This window comes from Falco punctatus (assembly GCF_963210335.1).
Source record: "Falco punctatus genome assembly, chromosome: 1".
In the NCBI taxonomy this organism is placed as follows: domain Eukaryota; kingdom Metazoa; phylum Chordata; class Aves; order Falconiformes; family Falconidae; genus Falco; species Falco punctatus.
The window spans coordinates 48,053,578-48,073,764 of NC_137580.1; the positions used below are offsets into that span (position 1 = coordinate 48,053,578).

The following is a 20,187-nucleotide window of genomic DNA, read 5'->3' on the forward strand; positions in this document are numbered from 1 at the left end:
CACGTAGCAAATCTTTGCTCGTACCGTTCAGAGGTGATAATCATAGGGAGAGAGGAGTTCATAGTAAAGGTCTGTTACAGAATAACTACGCTGACAAAATGCTTCATATAGCTACAGTTAAATGGGCACTTCCCCTTTGTTATAAGAGTTTTCCTTCCAGAATACCTTATTTTAGTTGAGAAACAATTCCATACCAGTGAACCCCTTTTTTTTCCCTAGTAAAAATCAAGTCTGTGCAATGACTCAACCATAACAGGACCACTACCTTTTTGTAGCCAGATATGTTTTTAATTAAGAATGTCTGGTTTAAGTCAGCTGAAATACTTTCTATAATCTATGAAGGAAAAAGAAGTTTCTTTGTTTTCCCTGCTTGATGGATGTTATTTGCTTGTTTGCAAGCTTCTTGAAACGCACCACAAAGCAGTGGTAGATGCCTTCAGTGATTTACCGAACCATTTTACATCTATACTACTTCAATAAACATATCTGAGAGAGTGTTCTCTGGGAGTCATGGGAACTGTTGGGAAGGCTCTGGTCAGGCTTCGACTGTGAGACTGAAAACAAATCTGAGGAGAGGAGCTGAGGCAGTGCCCTGGTCCACAGAGAAGATGGTAGCAATTCTGGTGTTTCTTCTTGTTTGAAGCAGGCAAGTTTATGCTGATTAGTGCCAGGCCAAGAAAAGGCATCCATCTGGATGAAATGAAATAAAATTTGGAATTTGATGCTTTCATTTCAGAGGCCAGACCTTCCCTCTGATGAACCACCCTGGTTTTGTCTAGGGACATAACTTAAATCTGACTAGAAGCTGTCTTTTTTTAATTGGGAGCTTCTGCTTCTTGGGGCTATTTAGCTCTGCAACCAACACCCAGTCTCTAGCTTGTGTGGAGCAACAGATCTGTCTGATCTAGGCAGAAGTGTGAACTAGAGGGGGTATTTTTTCAGATTTTGGCTGTAGTTTGCCACCTCAGAAGTGACTGTTTCATTGATGAAGCTCTCACTGCTGAAGTGGATGGCTGTCTCACCAAGAATATACCCCAAGAGCTGGAGCTGGAGGGTTTGAAGATGATGTAGACTGGCATGAGGGTACGGGCTAGTGGGTGTTGTAGGAGAGCTACAGAGTGCCATGGAGGGAGTGTAAGACTTTCTTATGTGATTTTTTGCTTCCTTCTTTGTTTTGGCAGTTTTGGGGAAACGACAGTGGTGGGTCTGAGAAAAGAAATGATGCCAAATTGTGGGGAGTTAAATCAATGCTCAGCTCCAGTGCCAAGGAAAAGTCTTGAATGAGATCTGGAAGAGGAGGAAGGACATAGGACAATGATAGCTTGCTTGCCACTCAATCAGTGGGGCGGGGATGGGGTAGTGCCAGCTATTGAGTTGGATAGCAGGTCACGCTGGAAGAGTGATATGATCAGTCTCCTGTGGGGGCAACAACATCTCTCTGAGTGGGATTCAGAGGAAGATGGTGTTTTGTGCACTGTGCAGTAGGAATTCCTGAAGTCTGGATTCAGAAGTTCTGAAGCAACCAATGTTGGTGTCAGATATGCGCTGATCTGCACCTTGGTGTTCTGTGGGCAAAAAAAGCCTGAACTCAGATATGCCCTATGGGTGTGCATCCACCCCACAAAACACACACGGGCAGTCATTCTCAAACAGGCAGAGGGTATGCCTCATTCAAGTTGAGCATATTTAGAGAGGGTCCTAGTTATAAAAACATAAATCTGACCCTCATTTAGGGCTGGTAAGAGTGCACTGTGTATTGGCATGTGGTGTAATTAATTTTTTGATATTTATTTAAACAATGTCCTAGTGCAAGGAGGATTGGCCAGTATTGTTCTCCAAATGAAAAAAGCGATGTTAAACTTCGTGATGGTTCTATGCCATTGCAAGTGCTGAAAAAGCAGTTGTAGCAAGTCGGTGGAGACACAACTGTACGGTATTTCTTCTATAGCCAACAGGTGCTTGGCTGGAAGGACCATATGCTGTGTTATCGTCCTTATGTTCAGACTTATAAAAATGTAGGCTCCTTTCTTCTTTTTTTTTCTTAGAATAAAAAAAAAAAAAAGGAATTTAATCTCTGCACAGCTGTGTCCTTTTTCCTAACACAAGCCTCCCAAACGCTTTCTGATGCTCTAGATACAGGATGTCAAATTCCACCAGCAGTTTTTTTCAGAGCTGTTGGGGTTGTACTCCTCGGCAGAGATCTTTAAATCACCGCCTTGTTAAGGGGAATGGGAAATTCTGTCTAGAAAAACAGCAGTGTAGAATGAAGCAGAATTTTATCTCTCATTTTCTTATTTTGTGGGAAGTGGTTTAGGGGCCCTTTCTGTTTGCTTTTAATGCTGTTGGATAAACTAATGACTGTCGCTGAGATGAGTCTGAAATCTAAATCAAAATTTTGTGTCAGACTTAATTTCTAAATGGACCTGAAACAAATTCTGGAGCTCTTGCACACATCTGCCTACAAAATTATCTTCCCAGATGTCTAAAATGAATTGCAGCTATTCCCACTTACTCAGCCTACTCATCTATCCCTGTTTAGAGGGATACCTCCTCTAAATAGCTCCTGTTTTGTCAAAAAGTACCACTTTTCTATTGCATACCTCCTATTTTTACAGTTAGTATATCTCAGTGAGATTAAAATGCGTTTATTTTCTCAAAAGACTTATTTGCAACTTCCAAATAGCGCTACCTGTCTTTCCACTTCTTTCAAATGCATATTTAAAGAATTGGAAGAAACAACAAATTTGAAGAAAATCAGGCTCGAAGTATTTAAAAACACATGTATGGACTTGTTCTTTAATTACATACTCTAACAATTAAACACAGAGCTAGCTGTTACTTTATTGCATTGGTTTGTGATAAAAACACACTGGCTAACAGCTACTTTAAAAATTCTTTTAAGGAATGCCTTCAGTTAATTTTTTGCAGCTCAGCTGTTTTAGTTTGAGGATGAAGAAGGTGCGGGAAGCTAACTGGGCACACCAGAATTAGTAGAACTACAGAAACTTTCTGTAGCCTGTTGCACTACAGAGAGTTGTACCATCTGCTTAACAGTCAAGAGCCTAGATTATTTTTAACCTCAGCTTAAACAAACACTTAAAAATTCAAGGTAAAAGCACTTTGGTGACAATAAAAGAGATTTGAGTTTTACATTTTAATCCTTAAGTGAGGTTAGGACTTTAAGTAGTGGGAACCGATATCTCTCTGAAGATCTCAAGAGGGCTTGTTTGCAGGGTCTTGTTCCCTCCCTGATACGTGTCCCAATACTTGCTTAGGCTGTTGGGTACCCTTTTCCCACCCGTGTCCCCATGCCAGCTCGCACGCCGCATCCCGCAAGCGGCTCCCACACTCTGCAAGCTCCAGACCCCGCCAGGTGAGTCAAACCTGCCTCTGTTGCTGGGGCCTCAGCTCACAGCCGTGCGCTCGCTGCTTAAGACACAAATGATTGGTGTGGTGGTTTTCATGTAATAGCTTAATGGTTATAATATTCATCTCAGAAGTGGTTGAACTTGGGTTTGGGTTCTCCCAAGGGATATTCAAATCCACCTGTCCCTTCCCAGGCTGTAGGCAACCTCTCAGCCCTTCCTATTGAAGTTGTGCCATGGTACAGAGAAGGAGTTGCAGAGCCAGGGAGGAGAAGCAAGTGAGAGCCTGACTGTGGCCTACTGGTTGGGACCTCCCCTGGAGGGAGGTGGGGAGCAGGTATCTGGCAGCATTCCCAAGGCTGCTTACTACATGCTTTGCATTAAAACATCACTGGATAAAAATCAAAACCGGCCCTGGAGGCAGAGTCCAAATCCAGCACCTCTTTCCACAGGGAGAGGCTGCAACCACCTTGCCCGGACGTCGGGTGCTATTTTCATGCCACCCCAACCACACCTTCTTCCTCCAGCCACATCTTTAAATGAAAATCGGAGCAGCTGCTCCCCCGTACCGATGCCAGAGCTGCTCTGAGGAGGAGCGTTAGTCGTGCTCACAATTCCCGGCCCCGAGTGGGCTTTCGCGGGCTGAAGTGCTCAGAGGCTGGGCTTGGCCAAAATAGTTGGATCTCGGCATGGAGGAAGAAAAACTTGAGGTACCCAAATACCTTCTTTTGTTGGAAAAAATGGGTTCCTGTGGACTTTTATGTTCCTAATCAGTTGTTTTCTCGGAGGAGGGGAGAAGTCATGGCTAATTTAGCTCTGTCTCTTATACCCTGAAATAATTTCGCATTGTGATACTATTTAGGTGCCTCTGGTGGCTTTGAGGGCCTTGCCTTAAGTAAATTGAGAGTGTGTTTCATTTTGAGATGTGACTGAAGGATGTGCAAGGTTGGCTTCAGCTCTGGAGTGTCATTTCTCTTTTGAAAATTACTTCAGTTTCACAGTCATTTAGAAGCTTTTGAAATTCTCTGTCGTGCTGTCTCTGGCTTCTCCTTGTGCAAAAGAGAGATAACAATACCTTCAGGACCCGCCATATTTTAAAAAAGATTTGTGATCCTCTGAAGGACAGCACACTGAGCCTTGAGCATTAACTCGATAACGGAAGAGTTTGGCAGATGAGGGAAAAGTGGCGGGAAAATTATGTCTGCTGGTGGCCTGGGTGAGGCTGGGATGCCTTTTAACAAAATGCCTTTTTCTGGCAGTGGTAAGATGTGTAGATGAGGATGTTTGTCATATTCTTTTGGCTTAAATTGAGTAGTTTTCAGCACACAAGGATGAGGTTGTTGGAGGCTTATGGGCTGATTCAAGTCATATGTGATGGGACTGTTACAGCATGGGGGATCTATTTGTCTGTGCTGTTTGAAGGGCTAGAGTTTCCAAACTAAACCAAACGCTCCTCTTCGACCTTTACAAGATAACCTTGGTTAAGCACAGCTGACCTTCTTTCTCAATTGCTACGAAATGTTTCCTGGCTCCTCTCCCTGCACAGTGCCTTGTTCTGCCAAACTCTTTCTCCCCCAGACACGAAGTTCTGCTCCGGGTCGGTGATCTGCTCTGAGGACTCCTGTGTTGACTTCAAGGCTCATGGAGGATCTTCTGTTCCTGGGACAGCAGGTACTGAAGGTTTCCTTCCACACCATAAAACCTCGAAAGCTATTAAAGTGTGGGTTTGTGTACTGAGCCTGTGCTTTCCTTCTGCTCCACCTCTGAAAAGCTGGGCAAGGGAATGGGGCCGAGTGTTTCAGGGCTGCAGTTTCTGAGTGTGGAGAAGTTGCTGTGTTGTCACCTTTTCAGCTGGAGGAAGTCAGGTCGTTTGCTGTTTCAGTCCCTTGTAAGGAATCACTTCACAGGTTCGTACCTTGTGGACAGAGAAGTCCATGTTATAATACCGCTTTCTGTGCTTTTACTGTGGTTTTTACAGGGTTTAACTGATTGGTATTTTGTCCTTGAACCCATTTGCTTTCTTCTGATGCACTGGCTCTGAGGTTGCTGTGTTACTGCACCATTTCAGAGATGTTAGCCAGTAGACTGGGAGGGGTGTATTTAAAAATTTGTTGACTTTTAAAACATTTCTTTATGGTTTTGAGAGTCCAACAACTTTTTTGTCTCATGGAGGACATGCTTTCGTAAAGTCCCATATTGGGCTGGCAGTTGGTCTCATCCTTTCCCCAAGCTCTTAGATGCAGAATTATCTGATGAGAATATTGCTTAAAGACAGACAAAATAATCTCTCTTTTTGGTGAGTCTTACATAAAACTACAGCATACAGAAAAACAACTTGTGGCATCCGAGCATGTTTTTGACTTTTAGCAGTCTTGGATTTATCCTGAGACAGTGCAGAGTCTGTAGGGACATGCGATGCATTTCTGAATTTTTGGAGGGAAAACACAATGCTCTTCCACTTCTGAGGATTAATCTGCATGTAGAGAGCTTTCCCTGGGCTCTGCAGTGAGGCGGTGGCCCAGTCTTCCTTCAGCTGTCCCTTCCTCTCCTCTTCCGTGACTTACACTGGAGTAGTTGCTATTAGAAATCAACCAGGTAAAATAATGTGCGCGTGTGTGTATATAAATGAATTTTTAAAAGCATGTGCATATGTCTATATATTTTTGTGTGTGTAAATAAGCAGTGGTATAGATGTTGGCTCTCTGACAATAATTAACACAGTCAAACGTAAATGAAAACCTTTTTCACAAGATTTACTGTTTTACTGTGGTTTCATACAGAATTGAGCATTTGGGAATGAAAGAGAGAGTTGTTTTTTGACCATTTCTGAGTGCACTGCAATCATATCATGTTAATCTAAAACAAAGCTGATCATGCTTTCCTCATATTGTAGCATGTCAAAAGTAAAGGGAAGCATCAAAATTGTCTTAAAAGTGAGAGTGAATCCAGAAACTTTGACTGATAAGTCACACCACCTGTAATATTTTAAATGCATAGATGGGAATTTGCATGTGATGCCTGCCTGCAGGAGTTCTCATTTGTAAGATCAAAATGACATAGGGAGGCAGAGTAGACTAGAGCATAATAATGTTTCTAAAACGTTTACAGTAATGACATGTATAAAATACCTCCCAAAATATTCCCAATAGTTGTGGTAACCAGCGGTCAGGATTCTCTTCTGCCTTCACAGCAGAAAAAAACTGAAAATGTGTATTTCTGTCAAAGCAAACGCTAGGAAGGATATATCTAATCCTGCCTTTGGGACCATGAATCTTACTAGACCTAAGTGTCTGGTTCAGACATTCCAGGGGGTGGTTTCTGTTGCTTCAAAACCTTTCTGGACCTTTCTTTCAGCTTTCATCTCTGGTTAAATGATTCCTTAACCCTGCAAGGCACTGCAGAAAAAGCAGGTTAATTTTTTCATCTGGGGGTCTGCCATGACCCAGCGTTACGGCTTTTACCCAGAGGCTGGTGGAAGTCTGGATGTCAGTTGTCATTATCTGATAGCCATGTACAATACCCAGAGAGGCACTGTGCGGACCAGAGGTCAGCGGTGGAGCTGCGGAGCGGTCGATGAAAGAACTTGGTTGTTGTGGAAGCAGGTTAAAGCAGGTATCGACACGCATTACGGTAGCTGGGTTTTGGCTGAGTGCCATGGTATTCTCCAGATTTCAGGAGGCAGAGAAGATCAGAGTGTCCGTTCATCAGGAGTATTTCATGTAATGTCAAACAGCTCTTGTCAGACTTGCTCCTTTGTTTTCAGAAAGGCAGGGTAATATTTTGGGAAATGTTTACTGTTGTGCTTTTTGCTAGACTGGCTTTTACAGCCAGAAGAAATGGATAGAGGTTTGTCTTGTCCCATTTATTGAGTATGTCCCAAGTCCTTATTTCCCAGATTGCTGTTGGGTTGTCCAGCCGCGACAGCTCGTGTGTTCAGTGGTCCTGCCAGATCACCACTTCACTGAAGTTCTCCATAATGTATTCACACAAAGTGATAAAACACTCCGTAAGAAGCCTCAAGGAATGATTAGTTTAATCTTCAATTAGTTCCCGCTGAGACTTGATGAGAAATCATTTGAAAAGGTGTGCATGAGCTTTAATATAATCTGCCTGTCCAGTTGTCACGAAGCATAGTGTGCAGAGAGGAAAGATGTTGCAAATGGAGAAAACCATGATGCTAGCACTGACTGTTTTAGACTGCTGCCTGTGATGCATTTCTGGTCTGCTTGGGTGGTTTCAGCCACTGGGATCTTGGTATGGGGGCATTAAAGATACCATGGGGGAAGAGTCAGTGCAAACAGCATGTTCAAGTGTGCGAGCCATCACTCTTGGGTTAAAGATGCAGTATATTAGCAGAGAAGAGTATTTTCATTTATACGGCCAGTGAGATGCTGACGAGCAGCACTCATACTTGTTCTGCCCTTGGTTGCGAAGGCTTGTGGACCAGGCCATTGAGATCTTTTTAAGTCCACAGCAAAATAGGAGCTAAAGCCAGTCCAAGTAGTTTTTCCAATACCCTTTTACAGTAAGGTGAGTGAGGCAGGGGGAGGACTGGCTTCCTTAGCCCTTTGGAGTTGGCCGATTGCCTCTAGTAAACAGTTGCACAAGAACACCTTCCTCTGGAAACGCACTATTGCTTTCTGTTTGCACAACAAAAGAAAAACACCGGCCACTTTTGTTGAAGAGAATGAGATACCATGTTGTGAACCAGCTTGGGTTTTTTAAACTGTTTAGTCTTGTTTCTCAGCAATCAGATGGTGGTTCCTTGTCGCTTTGTTTAGAAGGTCTCTGGTCCTACACTCATTAAAGCTGTTTTACATAGCCAAAAAACCCCAGCCTTCTGAGCAATTGAAGATTTGTTAAGAACATGGGGATCCAAAAGTGCTCCTTCTGGCTATGCAGAAATCTGTCAATTGAATGTTTAGGGATGACAGAAAATCAGAATTTCCTAATGCCATTCACATCTGCCATGGGGTCCCTTTGGACAACTTGTCTGCTCTTGCATATTCTCACTGGAGATGCCATGTTGAATGAAAAGCACCTGGAAGGATGTTAAAATCACTGGTGGTATTGGACAGCTGGTGTTGGACGTGGAAAAGTTTGCATCCAGAAGAGGTTTGCAGGTGTGCATGAGTTCAGGAGAACTTATAAAAGGAGGCAGATGGACTTCCTCACGCTGGCCAGAACGCTCCTGTGTGCGATGGCTAGAAAATATTTCTTTGATCTGTGGGCTGATAGATTTGCTGGCAGCATTTTGCTGACACCGAGAGAGGAAGAAAATACACAGTCCTTGGTTTAGTGATAGCTGAAACGGTAGAAGTTAATGTCCAGACTGGAGGAGCATGCTAAGGCTGGAACGTAAACTGAACCCTGGTGGCTGGAGAGTGGCTGGAGCAAAGCTGCCTCTGATAGACAGCAGAGAGCACGGAGAGGAAAAAAAACAGCTGGAAGAAGCCAGGAGTCAATGGGGAACATAAAAGCAATTGCAGCACAGCCTTGTGGTGAAGGCAGTGATGGAAGACGTGGCATCCCCCAGCAGAAGGCTGGCTGGAGGGACGTGCTTGGATGTGAGAGGGGGAGATGACCCCTCCTGGCTGTCCCTGGGATGTCCAGGGAACAAGGCTGTGCATGCTGTAAACCAGGAGGCATCACAACACCCCAAATAATGGCAAACCACTGTTGAAGGGGGCGGCGTTGCATGCATACCACAATAAACCTTTCTGTGTTGGGATGGGTCGTCCTCCTGCCTATCACGAGCCGTGTGGGCTAACCCTTAAGTTCCTAATACTGTGCTTGTCTTGGAGCTGCAGCTCAATGTCCTGGTAGCTGAAGAATTTGTGTGGATCATCTGTGCAGAGGCAGGAGTCATCCTTCCGGGGGAAGCGTTCGTAAACACAGACCGTGCAGGACTTCACGGGCCCGTCAGCAGCTCTGCGACAGGGTATTGAACTCCCCTGAAACGCTTTGAGCATGGCATTAGGAATGAAGTGAAGACCAACCGTGACCTGCTGTGTGGTACTTCCACATGAGGACACAGAGATGCTGTGGGGTGGCTGGAATCGCTGGCAGCCTGTCCCAGAAATGGCAGCTACCTCTTGGACAGTCTCAACTTCTATTTAGGAACCAATTAAGCAGATCAGCTCTTTGGCTATCACAACGGTGCTGGTGAATTCAGTTCTACTTATCTTTTTGGCAGCTCTCAGATCAGGCAGTCTTTTACAAGTGTCGTCTGAACTTTATAAGTTGCAACACTTTTCTCGAATTTCCATTCCTGAGGCTGCCTCGCAATAATACCCAAAACACCATTTACATTTTAGTATGTAAATCTTTTATGAACTGAAAATCTCCTGTGCCCTAAATATTTTATCTGAAATATTATTATTTTTTTTTAATCTTGTAAATTTTCCTCTGTGGGGCTGGAGAGCTGAGAAGACCCTTGCGAGGAGAAAAGGCTGCAGCCAGGGGTAGTCTGGGGTGTCCAAGCAGAAGGAGAGAAGGAGAGTAGGAGAAGCTTCTGCCTTTCTTGACTTGGCAGGCATCTTTGACTTTTTTTTTTTTTAATGCTTTTTATTTTCAAAACCTGTGGCTGATTTAACTGCAGAACAGCAGGATCTAATCCCACTGCCATCCCCCGCTGAGGCAAACCGGTGCGAGGTGTTGCTCAGCTCTCTCAGGGTATTTGCTGGGCTCGCCAGGAGCATGGCTGTGGGCAGAGGGCAGGGTACGGCAAGGGACCGAAGCCTCCCCACGTCCATCGTGGCCTTGGCAAGGAGTCAAGGAGAGACAGCGTGGGGATGCAGACAGCTGCTAGGTGGATGCAGCAGGCTGCCAAGCTAGTAGCAAGCTCCTCACGGCTAGGCTGGGCTTCTGGCAGGGAATTGCCGGCAACTTGTGCTGCAGTTTCTCTGAGGTTGCTGGAAAAGGGCCCGAACCACTCTCCTTTCTGGAAGAACAGCAAGCTAGAACCCATTTATTCAGTGCAGCTCTAATTCTTGCCACCACAATGGTGCAAAAACTTGCTTAGCTGGAGTCCTGCGCCAGAGCCAAGCTCCCTGCACTTGGCTTACTCTCATCTGTTTGAACCTGGGGGCTGGCTTTTTGCCGATGGATCCTTGAATCGATAACCTCCTTCAAGCATTTATTTACATATCACTACTTAGTATGTTGCTGTTTGCCTCTGATGTCATCCCTTGCTCTAATTCTTGCTGGTGCAGAAATGATGCCATGTGCAGCCACAGCAGTACTGCAGTCAAAAAAGCCGTCGTCATCATTTTTTGGTGACACGGCATTTTTCTCCTGCCCTGCTGAGTCGTGGGAACATCGCCCAGCACAAGGCACAGGGCAGACTTCTACTCAAAAGGGATTATTTTTCTTCTTTTGTGATACATCTCAAATCCAAACTGGATTAAATCATAGTCTACGTCTAAAGCAAACTGTTTAGAACTGGTTCTCAGAGGAATTTACTTCTGAAATATTTGCATAGCGTCTTAGGAGCAGTTTTTAATGAATTAGACACTTTCCAGCACGTAGCTTGCTAAAATGTGCTAAAACCCAAACATGGACAGGAGGACTTATTGACTAACCCCTGTAAGTAAGCAGGGCCAAAATAATTTCTTGCAAGTGGGATTTGGGAAACCATTCACGGGGAATGAAGTGGTTTTCACTGTAATCTGATTTGTTGCTTGCTTACTAGAAAAGGAGTATGCCTGATATGATGTACTGCAGAGTTGTTCCATATGCTAAGGACCTGCAAGTTTTTTTTTTTTAAAGAGTAAGGAAATCTCAGGAATGCGCTGTTTGCTATAAATTGAACTGGGAGAATGTCACACGTAGAACTGATGGTTTTGCTCTCTATACCATATAACTAAACTTTTAAGAATATTGCCTTTCTCTCCCTGTATGCCTGAAAATTTAGGAACATGTGCGATTGAAAGTCCATCAAGTCTGGCATCCTGCCTCCATGTATTGTAAGTGCCAGGCACTTTGGGAGTGGTCACTTGTAACTTCTGGATATAAGGGATTACCACTGCCACCACTGCCCCCAGTATACTAAACTAGGGTCTGCAACAAGTTTGTGTCTCTGTTAAACTTAAAAAAATATAAATTAATTAAAAAAAAAAAATCTTAGGACTGTATTTTTTTAATCTAGTGACTACCAGTTTACTAGTCTATACCTGGTTCCTCCAAGCCGTGAATTCCTTGGGTTCCCTGCAGTCCCTGACCACCTTCTCCTTAAAGCCCCACATAATTCCAGTTCTCCCCCTTATCTGTGCTGATGCTGCCTGGGCTGACCACAGAAACTGTGAAGCCCCATTTCCCAGCTTGTCTGCATTCACCTCACTGACTTTCACCATCCTTCTCTTTCTAACGGAATGTCTGTGCAAAGCTGGGTTCCATGGTTACTACTAAAATAGGCAAAGGAGATATTTTTGGTCAGAATCTGCCAGTTCAGCAAGATCAAAATGCTTTTGGGAAATGTTCTGATTACAGTGAAACTCAAAGAGGACATGGTCTAGCAAAATGGAATAAAAATCCTCCCCAGCTTCCTCCAGCTCACCTGCACCTTTTCAGCCCACTGTGCTCCTGGGCTGCTCAGTGCCCTGCTCCACCATCAGGGAAACCTGCCCCACAGCCCTGTGGCAGGGCATTTGTGTGGAAACATATATTGTTCTTGTTCTTTTTGTTCTAAGTGCTGACATACATACAAAAATCTTCTCTGCCCTCTATCAGCCACGGTGCCTTCCCTTCAGCCAGCTTCCCCCAGAGCACCCATTTCTGTTGTCAGACTTTTTTGCAGGTATTTGTTTTAGATGCACCTAAAAGCTATTCAAACTATGCAATGGCCTTTGCTCAGTAATCTATTGCTGTCACTTGTCCATCCTGGTCTGTTCTGTTTATTTCCCTTGTGTTTATGTCCCAGTTAAGTTGCAGACCCTCTGATGAAAGGGATGGTCCTTCTTTTAATATACCTTGAGACACCTGCTATACTTCCCCAGCCTGAACAGTTGTGATTTTCTTTCTGTCTTCGTAGTAGGACCTCCTGCAGTTTGGATAGCTTTTTGCTTCTGTAAAGGAAGCTGTTTTATTGTTAAATTTCCCTCACAGGTATTAGGCCCAACTCTGCTGTCTGCAAGGTGCTTCCCTACCTTAGGGTGAGCACCTGGTTTCCAGGAACCTCCTGAGTACAACAGCTTCACTGGCATGGACCCGTGGTTTAATGGAGGAGAAAAGAAGGCAGCTTCTCCTCTGTGATTGCCTGTCGCTGCCTATCTCCTCTGGCCAAGCTTTGCAGAAGCAGTGGAAGAGTATTTCTTCTCTCGTTGCATTTATCCCTCTTTGCAAGTTGCAGTGTTCAGTGATCAAAGGCACTAAAAACATAATTTTCAGTAAGAATTTAGAAAGTGGATGCCAAAACGTGGGGCAGGAGACAGCCTCCCAACACATGCAAAGAGCTTTTTTGAGAATAATATCGCACTGCCTCGTTTTTAAACAGCCACATACATGTTTTTACACCCTTTTAAGCAGAGTTATAAAGGTGTGCCTGCACTGAAATAACCAGAGGATGAGCACATGCTCTGCAGCCACTACTCGATTTCAAGATTTGTTATTGCCCATGTGTATTAAGCTCCTGGTGGGCCAGGCTGGAGAGGCAGTGACAAGCCTGGGCTTTGGATGACCTTGCTTTCAAGAGCTTGCCCTAAACACAAAAGGATGCGAGCAGCTTTGTTTTTTGAGTTATATGTAATCAAGACATTACAGGACCATCCAGGATGGACCTATGACTTTGAGGGGCGATGCATACTCCTGATGGCCCTCCGGTGGGAACCTCTTCCTCCCAGTATCACTGATCAAGTCACTCTGAAAGGGTGTTTGCTGCCAGTAGCTTTAGAACTGGGACCAAACTGACTGATCTCAAGACTTACCTGAACCAAAACTAATGTACTTCCGTTTCTGAAATCCAACTAGGCAGCGACCTGTGTGTTAGCACCTCTACAGGTAGCTGCCCGTTTGGGTTTCAGACCAAGAAGTACATATAGGAGAAGCTGCAGAAATTTCTTGCGTCCTAGTGGAATAAACTCTGGTTTGCCAAGAAGGCGCTGCCTGACTTCTACCACAATTGCCATCAGCAGGATCAGACACGCTCTTCTGTAATCACAGTTTAATGGCTTACAGTTTGTGGGTTGAACTCTGGTAACTGACTGACTAGAGCTGTTATCTCCCTGCAACTGCAAGGGAAAACACCTTTCCCTAAGCCTTGGCTAAAGGAAGTTTTATTTGGCGTGCATTAGCCCACACTTGCAAAGCTGAAGGCTGTATACACAGGCGGTTAGGCACAGATCACTTGAAGTATAGTCAAACAGGTATGTTAGGATTAACGGAGCTGTGTGAACTCTGTGACAGAAACATCTCTAGACGAACTTCATTAGACCCACATCTGCACGTTGGAAACCCTTCTACCCTGTTTGGGGTTTGTTATCTTTAGAGATCCCCATGAAAGGTGAAACAGCTGTGAGAGCTATTATTCAAGCTGATATATAAAGGCTGCAAAAAAAGGCAGAGTGTTTAGGTAGGTGAGATGAACGGATTTGTGAGAGGATCGTTAAATTCATGTTCCTGACTCAGCTCTTAGGAGCAGGTGTGCATTAAAAGGAAGGGCATGAGCGAGATCCTCGAGGCCACTGAAGTCAGCGTTCATAAGGATGTCTTCTAGACTTGTCATTGCTGTCCCCATCAGAGGAAGGACTGGCGTGAGCAGGAGAGAACAGCTTTCTCCTACTAGAGAGAAGTCTTCTCCAAAGGTGTCCTCAGAAGCTCCATTATGTATTTCAGTGGTTTCCAAGAGAGGTAACATTTTATGGATGAGAACAGTTACAGCTTCAGTTGCTTGTGGGGTACTGGGTGCCAGGCTGGTCCTCAGTCTGGAGGAGGCTGATGCTGGAAGACTCTGCCGTCAGTAGAGATGTCAGAAGCGTGAGGGATATCAGAGCCAGGGGCATCGATGCCTGGGGTCTGGCAGACCGGCAGCTTGTTTGGCCAGCAGTTATTCTGGGTTTGGTGACCAGCCAGTCTTTGAGGTAGATAATGAATCTTGACTGGCCTCTGGCTTGAGAGGAATGAGAAGCAGCTGAGTGCTAATGGGGCTTCTCCTCCATCCTGGGGAGGGACAGCTCTCTCGCTGCCTCTGGGCTGCTCTTCCCCTGAAGCTTTGCCGTGCTGTTTTAGCTGTTTTTCCTGACTCGGGGGCCAGGACAAGGGGTTAGTGACTTGCAGCGACTGCACAGATCTGCAGAACGTCAGCAGAGAGAGCAGCACAGCCTGGAGAAGTGGTTTTTTTCCTCCCCTGGCTCTGGGGAGGACTGCAGGCATTATTTGGGGGTAAAAAAGCTTTCCTTGCTTTCAGCTCTGTGTAGGAGAACAGTCACTTTATCAACTGCTTGGCACGTGTGCTTCAGTGAGGCAGAGGAGGCATGCCGAGTCTCCATAATTAATATCAACTACTTTCTCAGAGGAGGGGATAAAACCCGAGTCCTGGAAACTTAGATTCCCCTCTAGTGCTGAGGGGAGGGGAATAAGGGAGGTATTAGAAAGCATTTCTTTCATTTAACAGATGTTATATAGCACTATGTCACTATATCAATCTGTCAATTACGCTAATAGGAAACAGCATATAGAAAAGTTGAGAGATGCGAATTGCACAGGGAAACAACAGCCCCCCTTCTGCAAGATCCCGGGATTGGGGCTGGGGGCCGCGCATGGCCCCAGCAGACGGTGTGGAGCAGGAGGAGCAGCCACACATATGCCAGGCACATGTGGATGAAAAGGGGAAGGAATAGTCGTGGACCATCACAGGAAGAACTTGTTGCAGCTGGACAGGTTCTCTCCCGCCCTGTCCTGTTGTCATGCTTGAAACCGGATTAAAAAAAAAATAAAAATCTTTAAAGCAGAGATCATACGTATCTTTGGGTTTTCTACAGTGTCTGTGTATCATGTTATAGGTTTCATTGGCGTTAATCAGCATTTTCAGAACCAAGGTGGATTAAAGTCTGGAGGGGAAAAACAAACCTCTACTGGATGATTAAAGGTGCAAAGCAAGCTTGGCTTGGCAGTAGCATGCACTGGTCCCACGTCAGACTCGGCGCTGTAACAAGAGACCAGTGGTGTTTTCCTCTCAGACACTGCATTGCTTCCTTACATTTGTCCTGGAGATCCCCAGGCGCTGACTACAACTGCAGCCAGCCGAGTTTGGTATGGTTTTATTAACATAGCTTCATGGAGCCCAAGGTTAAGTGATGGGAGTTTCAAAACAAAACAATAAATTAATAAAATGAACGTGTCACCAGCTGATCCTTTTCTGACCACCATCTGTCCTCTGATCATGTGATGTCTCCCAGCTGGCCACCCAAGAGACAAACCATGCAAGATCATCATCACAACATATGCTGCTATTTACACATTCTTAAAGGTAATAGTTGCTAGGCTGTCATATTAGTAGATAAAAGTAGTTATTTGGAAGCTAGGGGATTTTTTCTTTCTTTTATTATTTTTTTTTTTTTAGGAAGCTCATGACTCAGCAGGTATATTTCTGACAGAGACACATTAAGGGTTGGATCAATGGAAGTTCCTATGTATAGCATATGTGCTTCTCCCCCCACCCCCTTGTTTTATGGTATTCTGTTGTGCCTTTTGCAATAAACAATAGAATAAATAAAATAGAAAGAAGGCAACACTACTACAAATTTCACTAGTGTACCTTTTAGGAACATTGTGTGTGCTCTTTGCCAACTCCAGGATGCAAACCAAGCTGTGCATTTTTAAACTATTGTTAAGATCAAGGATGTGGTTATGAGAGGACTTACAATGTATAGGATACTTACGCATTAAGGATTGAGGCACAGAACATTTCCTGGGGATTAACGACCGACTGGGTGAGCCTCTGTCCATTAACCCCTGCCTGTCATTAATCTTCAGGAAATGCCCTGCAGTGAGGTCGCTATTGCTGTTACATGCTGAAACAGAAAATAGTAAGAAGAACGGTCCATGGTTTATTTATTTATATTTTACATAACCCATTTATAATTGGGACTGCAGGAAATTAACATCTTTCTCTTTAGCACTGCTTGAATTAATGCAGTTCATGCATCTCGCTGTTTTGTGCAAGATTACTGTCAGATTGCACGAGTGTAAGCGGGGGCAGAATTTGGCCCACTGCTTGCGTTGCACGGTGTTTAATACGGTGAATAAGCAGTGCTACTCCGGTCTAACTGCTGGCAGAATTTAGCCCTACATAGAAACCAGCTCAAAATGCTTGTTTTACAGCAAAGCTATTTTTTCACAGTTCTAAGCATCTCGCAGCCTTTTTTTAACTCATTGAATAATCCTTTTAGGTTCCCCATAAAGCAGGTAAAATGCTTCTGCTGCAGTCCTAAGGCAGAACACAGGCTGCATAAATAGCATCTAAATTACTAGGAATACAAAATACACATTCAGTAATACATACCTACAAAGGCAAATTCATACTGACAGGACTGCAGTGTGTGCTTATCAGCAGCAAAACATCTCGAGAAAAAAAAAAAAAGTGGCTTTACACTGAATTTGTATATACATTTCTCTCTCTATTTAAACACTTAAATGCTATTTTGTGCATGTTCTTCAACCCAGATGCAGGCTCCTGTTTAATGAGCCTGCCTGCTTAAACATTTATTAGCTTAGAGATGTACAGTTTTCATAAAGCTGGCTGAAGCTTTTTGCAGAATATCTTTTGCAAAAAAAAAAAAAAAAGGAAAAAAGCTTTTTTTTGTGTACATGGCCTCAGTCCTTGCAACCTCCTAGAGAGTCTGTCAAGGCTCAACTTAAAAGCTCGTTCAGGCGACCATGACCCCCTGCTAGCAGATTGTCTGCCTAAAAGGTAAGGGAAAGCTAAAAAAGAAGTAGAAACTTAAAAGTAGCTTCTCAAAGGCTGCATAGATCTTTTTTTTGTTAAACCTAAAGTGTTTAAAAGCTTTAATATTGATGGCCTGTCAACTTTGTCCTGATTCTTTGGCTTTCAGTTAAAAGGTTTTTGTTGTTGTAGCTTATGCAGTTGCTCTGTTGCTATGGAAACGTGACATCAAAATGACGTTTCTCTGTTTAAAAGCTTTTAACTAAATTCCTGCCTGTCAGATGTAGGCCCCATTTTGTGCACTCAAGCTTCAAGCTGTTGCAAAAAGGTTTCATATGTTCTGTTGTCATTCAAATTCTTTTTCCACATATGCATGTCTTGCACTACAAAAAACCTAAACTAAAAACTCAATCTATATTAAGTGTCCTCTTTTAAAACCCTTTTAGGTCAGTCAGCAATGGCTGCAGCAGAAATTCCCAGTTACATTGTCTCTTCTCAGACTGAGAAACACAGGAGGGCCAGAAACTGGACTGATGCAGAAATGAGAGGTTTAATGCTGGTTTGGGAAGAATTTTTTGATGAGCTGAAACAAACTAAAAGGAATGCCAAAGTTTATGAGAAAATGGCTAACAAACTCTTTGAAATGACTGGAGAAATTCGCCACGGAGAGGAAATAAAGATAAAAATTACAAATATGACATTCCAGTACAGGTAAGCTTCAGTTAATTCTTTTTATTTTAAGAGATTTTAGCAGGGACAACACAGTGACTTTTGCCTTTCAGAAAGAAGTCTCCTAGAGGAAATCTGTCGATAAAAGATTAAAGATTGTTCGTATCGCTTTTAAAATTCTCTCTTGCCAGTGCTGTTACGTCATTGTTAATTTTTCCCCCCATTTCGTGTCAAACTCTGGGACAACTTTGTTTCTTTATAATTAGCTAGTGTTTTTATGATGCAGAGGGACAGAAATGTATTTAGTGGGGAAAGAGATTTATTTTTATTTTTATTCTTCTTCTCTTTGCTGAGGGGACTGATTGTGTTAGCTTGGCAGCAATTCTTGCAGTGAAACTCCTGCAGTTTGAAGTGGCCAGTGAGGATCGGTATGGCGAGGCAAAGTTTAAAAAAAAAAAAAACAAAAAAAAAACAACAACCAGAAAAATGTTGGGGGTGGGGGGGGTGGGGGGATGAAGCTCCTAGATTTCAGACTTGTGAGTTGAAGGGTTACACTTCACGGGGCCAAGAATAATTGAATGTCTTATTATTGAGTGACACACATTGCTATAATTATCAGCAGCAGCAGCAGCAGCGAAAGAACTATTATATCTGCAGAGAGAGAATCAATGTGCACTGTCAATACCGCTCCAAGGGAGTCGGGGGGAGGGCGGAGGTGTCTACAAGGGGATGATAAAGAACAGGCAGTGTCAGTCAGGAGGGGAAGTTGCCTTTTGAAAATGTGAGGCAGTTCGTGCATTTGTTGTTTGCAGGGAAAAAATAATTGTAACTTAGCGGAAATATTTGCATAGCTTCCCCCCCTCCTTTTTTTCTTTCTTTCTTTTTTTTTTTTTTTTTTTTTTTTTTTTATTCTTATCTCTGTGAGGCACAGACTGCCTCGCACTGGAAGCCTGAGTGGTGATTTTAGCTATGTGCTTGTAATGCAAGGAAATCAAATATGTGACTCTTTTATTTAATCTCTCCTCAAAGCTTGTATTAATAATAAAAAAGGTTATTACAGCAGGCAACCATGTTAAAACTGCTCGCTGTTCTGTAAGGCACCCTTACTATATTTAATGCAGAGACCACTCATCAAATAGAAAACTAGGAAAATCCTGTGAACCCCTTAACTTTGAATGTCCTTCTACATTTGTATGATCCATAAGCATAATCTTTAATATCATTTCCCATAATATTAAACTTGATGTTTTCTATTGAGTGCTAATGTCTCCCAAATGTTTTACTAATGCTGCTGTAATCCTTACAATTTTCTTCACCCAGACTGCAGATGAGAAAGCTGGAAGTAAGATAAATTTTTGACCAGCATCACCCAGCAATTCACACTCGGATGCAGATTTAGAAGTCGGGAGTTGTTAGCTACGAGGCCTTTGCTCAGCCTGCTAAATCTGCAGTCCTCCTGCTGAGGAATACATCTCATGGCACCGAGATTGTACAGGTGTCTAGCAGCACTGCACGATATTTAAGTGTCGTAATTGCCAAGTGGAATAGGTTATTTCTGTCAGCCTTTGTTCTAAATTTTCAGTGTTGTCATCAATCAGACCCTCTCAGTTATTCTAATTAATGTTTTTACGTGGAAGTTGCATTGGGGGAAGGGAAGAAATAAAATCACTCACATACATGCACTCTGTGTGTGTGAACACGAAGCTTTTTTAAAAAATTCTGTTTCTGTGAACTTCTAAGATTGCTTCTGTTGCATGTTGTCACGCTGCTTTCCTATTTTGCAGTGCATTGCAGCTCCCTGCTTATTGATTGAGATGCTAATTTGGGAGAGTTAGAACACTGCCTTACACTGTCACGGTGCTGTTTCATTTTGTACTCTTGAATATGAAATGCATCTTTCTCATTGTTTGCTCTTGTCCAAAGCACGTCTGTGTGCTTTGCTTTCAAGGCGAGGTGGTAGAGAGAACAGGGACAAACAAAAGCTGTGATTTACAGTTTCTAGTTTTCTGGGTACTTTTTGGTGGTGTGTGAGTATAGGAAACGTTGTGATGAAACTGTAAATGATGTGTGTTGCCACTGACTGATGGCTTTGCTGTGAGACAGCTGAGTTTTAATCCACATTTTGGTGCCTGCGGGATACTTGAGAAAGATGCTTTGCCTCACTGTATTTCTGGGCATCATTGCTGCACTGTAGCAGAAATGGAAAAAGAAGATCCCAAGAGTGGGAAAATGCTCTATTTTGAGATAATATTATGTAATTATTACATAGGGTTA

The 20,187-nt window shown here is 43.5% G+C and overlaps 1 protein-coding gene across 4 annotated transcripts in view; it reads left to right on the forward strand.

Moving 5' to 3' along the window:
* The first annotated feature begins 4,844 nt into the window (after window positions 1-4,844).
* The window catches only part of MSANTD1 (Myb/SANT DNA binding domain containing 1), a 43,195-nt gene continuing 27,852 nt past the window's right edge, over window positions 4,845-20,187 (forward strand). Inside the window, exons 1-2 of one of the 4 annotated variants that reach the window (XM_080411101.1) lie at window positions 4,845-5,036; window positions 17,691-17,955. In XM_080411101.1, the coding sequence (XP_080267227.1) occupies window positions 17,702-17,955 (254 nt within the window). In that variant the 5' untranslated portion in view covers window positions 4,845-5,036; window positions 17,691-17,701. Of the gene's footprint in view, window positions 5,037-5,082; window positions 5,273-12,772; window positions 17,573-17,690; window positions 17,956-20,187 lie in introns of those variants that run through there. The other 3 variants (XM_080411102.1, XM_080411099.1, XM_080411100.1) reach the window with 3 other exon arrangements.